At 59.0% G+C, this 9,597-nt stretch overlaps 2 protein-coding genes across 2 annotated transcripts in view; one reads left to right on the forward strand and one right to left on the reverse strand.

Moving 5' to 3' along the window:
- Positions 1-3,843, forward strand: part of ZFYVE27 (zinc finger, FYVE domain containing 27) — a gene marked incomplete at its 5' end in the record, with an annotated part of 4,172 nt that extends 329 nt beyond the window's left edge. The window contains 8 exons of the mRNA XM_010184873.1: positions 141-236; positions 425-537; positions 1,261-1,391; positions 1,719-1,790; positions 2,145-2,289; positions 2,599-2,645; positions 3,485-3,566; positions 3,779-3,843. Of these exons, the coding sequence (XP_010183175.1) occupies positions 141-236; positions 425-537; positions 1,261-1,391; positions 1,719-1,790; positions 2,145-2,289; positions 2,599-2,645; positions 3,485-3,566; positions 3,779-3,843 (751 nt within the window). The remainder of the gene's footprint in view (positions 1-140; positions 237-424; positions 538-1,260; positions 1,392-1,718; positions 1,791-2,144; positions 2,290-2,598; positions 2,646-3,484; positions 3,567-3,778) is intronic.
- Positions 3,844-7,732: 3,889 nt separating this feature from the next.
- SFRP5 (secreted frizzled-related protein 5) lies at positions 7,733-9,592 on the reverse strand (the record flags this gene model as incomplete). Its single annotated transcript, XM_010184875.1, has 3 exons — positions 7,733-8,073; positions 8,469-8,546; positions 9,265-9,592. Coding segments are annotated over 3 exons (747 nt in total), but the record flags the coding sequence as incomplete, so codon positions are not given.
- Between the last annotated feature and the right edge of the window lie 5 nt (positions 9,593-9,597).

Here is a 9,597-nt window from a genome sequence, read left to right on the forward strand (position 1 = left end):
TGAGTCTCTGGAGCCCTTCCTGGAGCTTCTCTGTGGCTGCAGGGGACCTGGGTTCACGGCCACTATAGAGCTCATGAGTGTGGGGGAGCCAGGGTATGTGTCTGTGGGGCCTCTTCTTGACTGTGAGGTCTCGTTCACAGCCTGATCCAGCTGGAGGGGTTCCTGAGCGGGATGTGCTGCAACTGTGAGGCAGTGTACCGTGTCCTGTACTGGGAGAACCCCGCTGTCTCTTCCCAGTGAGTAGTACTGGGTCAGGCATCCTGTGATGGGCTTGGCAGGGAGAAGGGAGCGGCCTCTGGAGCTGTGTTTGATGTGTTTGGTGCTTGGAGAGAGCAGATGGAGGACCAGGTGAAGGAATGGGGCACTTGTGCTTGTAGCATGAGTTGCTCTGTCTTGATTACTGTGTCCTGCTGCTCCTTCCCAGGTTTTATGGGGCACTGCTGGGCTCTGTCTGCATCCTTTACCTGCTGCCCCTCTGCTGGGTCTTGGCCATCCTCAACAGCACCCTCTTCTTGGGTAACACCCAGTTCTACCAAGGTAAGAGCCCTCCCTGGATAAGGGGCCTGTGTAGGGTGGCCCTCTGAAGCCAGGGATCCAGCCCTGGACCTCTCCCAGTGCCCTCATGTGAGCCCAATGTCCTGTGTCAGGCTCTGGCATGGGACCTGAACCCCCCCTGAGGGCAACAATGTCCTAGGGATGGTGCTCAGCAGCAGCCCACGTTGGGTGGTGGAGTCCTGGGGCTCAGATGTGAGAGGTGAGAGTCCTTCCTGATGCGGAGACCTTTCCTGGTCTCCTCTGTGCTGTGGCAAACCAAGGCCTGGCAACACGACCTGCATGTGAGCATTGACACCCTTCTTGGTCTGTGACCCTGCGTTGCAGGACTCAAAATACTCTTGGTACCTGTAGCAATATATGACACAGGCTTGAAAATGTCCTGTTGATGGGGTGGAGAAGAGCTGGAGGCGCTCCCTGTTCTGCGGTGTGTGCTGGAGGAGAGTTGAAGGAGATCTGTGTGACTGAGCTATGACTAAGGCCTCTGCTGTTCCAGGTCCTGAGCTAGGGCAGGTGGTAGGGGATTCCTTGCTGCCTTAACCTTGGTGTATGAGCAGAGGAGGGGTCAGGGTACCTGATGGGTGAAGGTTGCATGTGCCAATGTTGCACCCTGAGCTCTGGGGATCAGCTCTTGCAGGTGGCTTTTGTGTGGCAGGGCTAGGAGAAGGGAAGTGCCACCCCACTCCAGCTGTGTTCCTCTGTTACCAGTGATAATGGAGCTCAAGGCCTCGATCGAGCAGTGTGTGAGTACCAAACCCCTTGAGAGTGCTCCAGAGCCTGCCACACCCTTGCCAGCTGCTGCCCCCCTGGATCGGACCCCCACACCCACCAGCACAGAGGTGAGATAAGGGCAGAGCTGACAGCTGTGAGGTGGGAGCTTCAGGGTGAGCCCTTTGGTCTGACTGTGCCTCTACCCCTCTACCCAGAAGCTCCTTCCAGCTGCCAGCTTTGCTGGAAGCCCCTTCTGAGTTACTGGGAGGCTGTGCTGGGAGCTTGGCTTAGTCCTGCTTTGTGTAAGGATGTGACCTAGGGAGTCAGGGGCTCACCCCTTCTCATGGGACGGCTAGGGGGCTGGTCCTATGTCCTGGATTCTGCCATGAAAATGTAGGCCCACCTTTGGACAGGGGTAGAGGTACAGCAGGACTAGGCCTGTGAATCTCTTGCAGGACCTTACCCCTGGCAGCGTGGAGGAGGCGGAGGAGGCAGAGCCTGATGAAGAATTTAAAGATGCCATTGAGGTTTGAGGCTGGTGGGGGTGGGCTGTGCCTACAGGACAGCTGAGTTGGAAAGGGGCAAGGGCCTTGGTGGGCAAGCTGGGCACTCATAGTGGGCAGGTGTGGGGCTGGGTGCTTCTGACTCCATCTGTACTGCCTCTCCTCTCCGTCCCATGCTGCGGGAGAAGGAGAACCAGCTACTGGTCATGGTGAGTACTGCTGTGCCAAGGTGTGCAAGAGGGGCAGGTTTGCTGGTGGTTTGTGGTGATGCCAGGGGAAGCAACCTGCCTGTTGGATGCCCATCTCTGGGGTAGGCTGCCCCACAGCCCCTGTGCATGCCCCTGCCCCCCTGTTCTCAGCTGGCTCTGCTTTCTGCAGGAGGATGACGAGAGCTCTCAGTGCTCAGCGGATTTTGACCTCAGCCTCCCAGACAATGGTTTTATGAGCAAAAATGAGGTCATCCGCAGCAAGGTGTCACGCCTGACCGAGCGCCTGCGCAAGCGCTACCCCAGCAACAATTTTGGTAAGGCCAGGAGTGGGTACTGCTTGGAGTTGCTCGGCAGAGTGGGGTCTGTGCCGCTCCCAGTGGCGGCCGCTGAACTGGGAGTGGACGGAGAGGTGTGGTGCCGGCTAGGGCTGTGCTGACACCTCCACTGAGCTCCCTTCTCTGTGGGGAGGATGTTCCCAGCTGTCCTGGGGAAGGGCAGGGATGGATGAGAGGGTACAGCAGTGTGGTCTCTGAGCTGAGCCTTTGCACCAGGCAGGGGTGTTCTCTGCCTCTTGCAGTCCCAGGCAGCGGAGCCCTGCCTGACTGCTGCTCTCTTTCTTCCAGGGAGCTGCACAGGCTGCACAGCCACTTTCTCTGTGCTCAAGAAGAGGGTGAGTCCAGCTTCTGACCTAGCTTGCTGCCACACCTGGGGCAGAGGTGTTGTGCATGTCTGGCTCACACTGGTTTTCTCTGGCAGCTGGGGTGGCTGGTCACAGTCATGGCCTGGCAGCAAAGGACCTCAGCTAAGTGCTGGGTGTTGTCCTATGCCTAATTGTGCCAGGGACACCCTGTGCTGTGGAACTTTTGTCTTTTTGCTCCTTTGGAAACTGCCTTGGTCCAAACCTGAGGTGCTGGTGTACAAGGCATCACTCTGTGCCCTGGTTTAGCCCATTTTCTGTGGCCTGAGAGCTTTCTGGTGAAGTAGAGCATGGGTCTGCTTGTGGGGACTAGAGGAGTAAAGGCCACCCTGTTGTCCTGTCTGAGCCCCTGTGTGTGATGCTTGGTGCACAGTCCCCTGGGCAGTTCTGGGAAGGATGTATTTTACCCCTTCCAGACTCACATCGCTATTTTCCTGTTGCCTCCCGTTCTCCAAGTCTGGCCCACTCCCCTTCCTCCTGGATTAGTCTGGTATGCCTCTGGGACTTTATAGAGCTTGTATCTCTTCAGAGTTTACAGCACAGGAAGAGATACAGTGTTCCTAAACCTCCTGGAGCCCATGTTCCCGGTGCTTTCTTGGGCTGGGCACAGGCTGCCTGTGATGTGTTTAAGCATACTTGAATGCAGATCCAGCATTGGCAGACATCCTGTCTGTTACTGCAGTGGGGGCTCAAGGCTTGTACCCACTCCCCTTTAGTAGGGAATGCTGTTAGCAGTGCGCTGGCACTGGGGTTTGCTGGGGAGCGCTGGCAGTGGACCCAGAGTTGTTTCTCACCTCTGTCTCTCTCCACAGCGGAGCTGCAGTAACTGCGGGAACAGCTTCTGCTCCAGATGTTGCTCCTTCAAAGTCCCCAAAGCGGTGATGGGAGCCACGGGTGAGTGGAAGGTGGAGGAAAGCAGAACTCCTGCTCCCCTCTGCACTGGCTGCTGCAGAGATTTGCCCCAGCCCTGGTCGAGAGGGCTGGCAGGACTGGCCCAGCACAGCCTGGCTTGGGACAGAGTGGTGATGGGTTTGCAGCTCCAGGGCTGAGTTCCCTAGCCTGTGGTGGGGAAGGGGAACATCTCTGACACCTGCTTTCCTTTCCAGCCCCAGAGGCTCAGAAGGAGACAGTATTCGTGTGTGCTCTGTGCAACCAGGTGCTCATCAAGTGACTGAAACAGTCCCAGCCAGCTCCTGGGTCCTTCACTGCCTGGCCCCTGGGACAGCAGGAGCCCTGCCCTTACTCACCAGGAGCCTGGGCCACTTGGTTCCCAGTGCGGTGTCACCCTCAGCATGGTGTCACCCTGCCAGAGGATGCTTGTGCCTACTGCTCCTCCTGCCAGCACCAGACTGGGGCAGACCAGCCCTCCTTGCCCTACTGCATCAGCTGTGTCCCTGCAATGGAGCATTGCCCACAGCTGTGCCCCTATCCCAGCAGCTGCCTGGCACTTGCTGTGTCCTGTGATGTACTTGTCAGGCCCCTGTTGCCTGGCTCAGTGATGGAGGAGCCATCCTTCCCACTTGTGGTCCTACCTCCACCTCCTGGGTGGGGGCAGAACAACCTTGGAGCTCTGTCCCTGCGTTTCCTAGCACTGTGCTAGGTGTCTGTATTTTTGGGATCAAGTCAGACCTCTACCTGCATCCCCAGGAGATATGGTCTTTGCTCCTGACTCAGCTGAGACCTTGTTAGTCATTCCTGTGCTCCCTGGCCTCACTGTCTGCAGGTTTAGTCTTTTCAACCCCATATTTGGCTGTAGCGCAGAGGGCACAAGAGGGTACGTTTGAGCTGGGCTATGTGGCTGGGTCTCCAGGTGTAGCATGAGAAGACAGGAGTTGGTGCTGCTCTGTGCACTTAGTGACTGCTGCTTTCTAATACAGATTAATATATAAGTGTATATAGAGAATGACCAATAAATCTCTTGCCCTCAGCTGGCTTTTGTCTTGCCCCAGTGAGAGCTGTCCCAGTCCCAGGTTACCCTGGCACCTCTGTGGCCTTGGCCCTGCTGTCCTGCAGGTGGAGGGATGGTGTGTCTCTGCCACCAGCTCCACTTGCTTGCTGGGGTTTCCATCTTCGGCCATGCCATGGCCTTGTTTACCCCCTGCTTGGGGCTGGATGCAGCTGCCCCTCCTTTGCTGCGCGTGGACTGGAGCCAGGGAGAAGCTCGGCCCTGGCAGGAGCTGCTGGGCTTCCTCCCTGCCCTGCCCAGGCGGTGGTCCCCGCAGCTGCCTGCGCACACAAGGGTGACCTTTCCCTGCGTGAACAGCAAAGCTCCCAGCTATCCTAGGAATGTGATCCTTGCTGCTGTGCTGCTGGGAAAGGCCATGGCCTGGGTCCCTGCCAGCCAGCTGGAGCTGCCTGGGTCTGGGAGGGTCTTGGAGGGGGCAGTGCTCATGGGCTGTCATTGCCCAGTGCCCACCGGGCCATGGCACCCACCAGCCTGGAAAGGCACTCGGGACCTGGATCTTGCTGCTGATTGTACATCCCACCAGTGTGGGGCAGCCCTGGGGGCAGGCTGAGCCTTCCTCTTGGCTGTGGGCTCATAAAACCCTTCTTCAAACTGTGTCCTATGGAAATTTGGGGAAATGCTGGACATGGCAGCAAAGTTATCTGAGTTGTACTGGATGGGTTCCAAGGCCAGGGTATGTGGAGGGGCTGGCTGACATGTAGAGGTTTTTAGCAGTTACTGGGGGCAGTGGAGCAGCTGTAACATTGGGGAGGGGGCTATGTAGCAGCCCAAGAGCTGTGGGGTTGTGTTTGTGGGTGGGGGTGTATCTGCAGTGGAGTGAGCACTGGTCTGAAAGGGACTGGGGGTGCTGACAGTGGGTGGCAGAGAGGTTACTTGTCTTTCCAGAGAAAACACTTGGAGCAACGAGCGTGATGGCCATGTATGTCTAAATGCTCCCTGGAAAGATGCTAATGACGCAAAACACAGAGGGCTACAGATAAACTTGGGCTGTGGGAGATGGGGTTTTATTTGTGCACTTTTAAGTTTTGCAGTAAAATGACATAAGTGATGATGTTTATTTCCATGGCAGTGTGCTCAACAGCCTTGCTTTGAACATTCTAACAATATTTAATTTTTCTTCTGGTGTGTTTTTTTTCCCATAGGGACCAGGGTAGAGGGTGTGAGGCTGTGGCAGGTGCTGGCTGCCCTCTGTCCCTGGCTGGCTGCGGGGCAGGGGCATGTCCCTCTGTCTGGAGTGGGATGCCCCTTTGGGGCTCTGGGAAGTGGGGAGAAGCCAGTGGAGCCAAGGCCATGCCTGCGGAGGGGCAGAGGGAGCAGGGATCATCATCCTGGTGCAGGGCAGGTGCCTGGTGGCCTCATCAGCTGGGAGGAGAGTGGGCACAGGCCACAATTCCCGCCTTGTCCCAGGAGGATCTCCTGTGGCAGGGCCAGCTCCGGTGAGAAGCTGCAGTGTCAGGTGGCCAGGCACTGGGTAAGTATCTCAGGAGCTGCCTTTGTGCCTCCCTCACCCGTTGGGACAGGCGGATACAAGAATGCACTGGGTAAATAGGGCTGGAGTGGGACTGGGGCAAGGGGGCTGCCCTCCTCACCTGCTGAAACTGGGGGCTGTGGGGGCAGAGGCAGCCCCTGCTCTGGGGCTGGGGCAGCTGAGCCGAGGGGCAGCACCCTGCGGCCCTCAGAGGAGCCAGGTTGAGGACTGCTGTGGTCCTGGTGCTGCCAAGGAGGTCCTGTCTGGTGCAGGTGGATGTCCCCAGGGAACCTTTTGAAAGGAGGCTGGAGGTTGTGGGGTGGGAGGTCTGGCAGTGGGCAGGGCTGACTGGGAGCTGCAGACAGGACTTTTGGGTGGGGTGGAAGTGGGGTGCCCAGGAGTGGAGCCAGGGATCCTGGCCCAGGTTTCCCAGATGTGCTGCCAAGTCCCAGCCCATGGATCTGTCCTTCAGGGGTGATGGAGGGAGAAACCTCTCTGGTGAATGCCCTCAGACTCAGCAGTGATGCCCCTGTGCCCCCCACCCTCCCTATCTTGACGCCACCCTCCCAGGCTTCCTGGGGTGGTGCAGAGGTGGCAGGGATGCCCGAGTCTCTGGTGATGCTTGTGACCATTGGCTTGGGCAGGCTGCCCAGCCTTGGGCTCTGAGCACAATGCCTGGAGGAGGGCTAGAGCAAGAGCCCAGAGTGACCCCGCTCAGTGGGTAGGACCGGGAGCCCCCTCCCATCCTTCCTGGGGTCTCCAAGGTAGCCCAAGGGGTAGTTGTCCATGAACCACATGGAGCTGGACGCAGGCTTCTCTGAGGTGGAATAATTTACTGTGGTGTGGTCGGGCAAGGGGTGCCTGGGCTGGGTCTTGGTGGGGGTGTGGGTGGGGGATGCAGCAAGGCTGGTCTAGGGGGTTTGGAAGTGCACCTCCACATTGAGCCATCTGGGATGGAAAGGGTGGGGGAGTCCAGGGAGGGGACATGCTGCTCTGGGCACTTGGTTTTGTGAGGGGGCAATCTGTGGGGAGAGCAGTGCAGGAGCCTTGGCTGGGGTGGGTCCCAGCACAGGTGGGATCATCTGGGGCGCAAGCTTGGGGCAGGGGTATGGGATGATCTGGGAAGCTGAGGATCTGGGACATATATCAGCAATGAACTGGGCAGGAGCCACAGGGGTGCAGGGTAGTGCTTCTGAGTGCAGGCAAGGGGTCCCAAGAGGGCCAAGCAGAGATCCTACATGCAGGCAAGGGTCCCTGGGGTGCCAGGCAGGGAACTTCAGAGTAGCCAAGGGTCTCTGATGCAGAGCAGGGCTCACAAGCATGCAAAGCAAGGGTCCTGTGGGCAGCTCAAGCTCCCAGGCATGGGCAGTGGTCCTGGGAGCAGGGAGCAGGAAAGGAGTCCCAGCGGTCCAGAGCAGGGCTCTCAAGAGGATGCATGGGTCCTGGCTGTGGATCAAGGCCCCCATGAATACAGCTGGGAATCCTGGAGGTGCAGAGCAGGGTCCTGGGGCACAGACAGGGGGCTGAGGGAAGAAAAACCAGGGTCCTGGGGTGGAACCAGGGATGCCAAGGGTGCAGTGGCAGGCCAGTGCAGAAGTCCTGGGATGGGGCAGGGTGGGCAGAGCCTTAGTGCTGCCCAGCCCCATAAAGCAGGGGGTGGTACAGGGGGCAGGGGTAGGAGAACATGAACTTGACAGCAAACTTCATCTCCTTGTTGTGTTTCTGCCAGGGGTAGATGGCAAGGAGCAGCAGGCGGCCGCCCACCTTGCGGCCCATTACCAGGAAGCTGCCGCTGGGGCTGTCTAGCTGGGGGCAGGGGCAGGCACCTGCGTTTCTCATGTGCAGCACCATCTTCTTGGTGTCCTTGCGCTTAAGCGGGCCCAGCTTCAGCACCTTCTTCTTCTGGGCAGCCACCAGCCGCCGCTCTCCATTCTCCTCCGTCATCTCCTTGATGCGCATCTTCACCACTGTGTGGGGCAGCCGTGGGGCATGGTTGAGGGGTTGTGACTGCCATGGGGTGCTGCTGGGGGTGGGTCTGGGCTAGGCCCCTGTTGGGTTGGGCTAGTCCCCTGTGCGTGACGGGGTGCAGCCTGTCCCTGGGGTTTGAAGAAGTTACTGTGCAGGGAGCTGATAGGGGGCTGTTGAGGGGGCTCAGCAGAGCTTCCCAGTGACTCTCCTGAATATCCCCCCACCGATGGCTTCTCCACAGAGTCCAAGGGAATGGCTCAGGAGGTCTCCCATGGGGCTGCCACTGGAAAACTGTGCCCTCTCGCTAACCCCAGCCTGGGCTATCAGAGCTGGAGGAGGGCAGTCCCTTATTTGAGGAGGTTGGGGGTGGGGAGGGTGGGACCCCAGCACTCACCGAAGTCGCTGGAGCACATCTGCTCCATCATGCCATCCGCCTTGTGCTCCATCTCGCACTGGGTGCAGATCTTGGACACTGCAGTGAGAGAGCAGCCACTGTCTCAGCTTCACACTGCTGACACCTAGGCCAGCTCCAGAAAGAGAACCCAGCAGCGCCTCTGCTCCCTGGGCTGTGCTAGGGTGATCCTGGTGACAGGGAGCACCTCCCTAGGAAGGATGGGGTATGAGGACAGCTTCCCCACCTGCATCCAGCTGCTGATGCTTTGGGGCACAGCAGCAGCAAGGGGGGCCCCAGCCTAAAGGGTGTCGTAGCCCTGATCCTGACCCTGGGCTGCCTTTGGGTGATGTCCAAAGGGGACAGCCTAAGGGGACAGCCACCGTGTGGCACCGGTATCTGCAGGTGCAGGATGGAGGGATGTGACACAGCAGGAGGCAAAGGATACAGCTCTGCCACAGATCCTCAAGAAGCTTCCACCTTGTCTCACATTCATCCCTAGTGCTGCTCAACTCTCCCATGCCCTGGACAGCTCTGTGCTGGCAGCTGGGTGTCTGGCTCCCTGGGCAGTGCAGAGTGCCCAGCCAAAGCAGCTGCTCTTGCTGCTGCTGCTGCTGTGCCCACTCATAACCTGCTGCACGCAGAGGGTCCTTGGCCAGTGCCAATGCTCCAGACCCTGCTTTGAGGGGTGCAGAGATGGGTGTGGAGGCTCTGCAGGGGGACCATGCATGCAGGTACCCAGCTGCTGGCAGGTGCCCTGCGTGCATCCCCATCCCATCTCAGAGCCCTTCCTGCTTACCTGGCGGTGGGGTGGCCTTGGTGTTCCCGAACTGGATGGCAATGCAGAGCTCGTGGTCAGAGGGGAACTTGCTGCAGTGGAGCATCTCGGGCCAGTAAGACTCCATGACGGGGGCGCAGGAGTCCCGCACCACCTCGCAGAGGGAGCGGCAGGGGTAGACAGGGCGGTCGAGGCAGACGGGGGCGAAGAGGGAGCAGAGGAAGAGCTGGGTGTCGGTGTGGCACTGCTTGGCGAGCAGGGGCACCCAGCTGCTGGCCTGCTGCTTGGCCTCGGCCATGGTTTCGTGCTCCAGCAGGTTGGGCAGCCGCATGCGCTTGTAGCCCACGTCGCGAC

The sequence above is a fragment of the Mesitornis unicolor genome, unplaced genomic scaffold (genome assembly GCF_000695765.1).
Source record: "Mesitornis unicolor isolate BGI_N332 unplaced genomic scaffold, ASM69576v1 scaffold40755, whole genome shotgun sequence".
Classification (NCBI taxonomy): Eukaryota; Metazoa; Chordata; class Aves; order Mesitornithiformes; family Mesitornithidae; genus Mesitornis; species Mesitornis unicolor.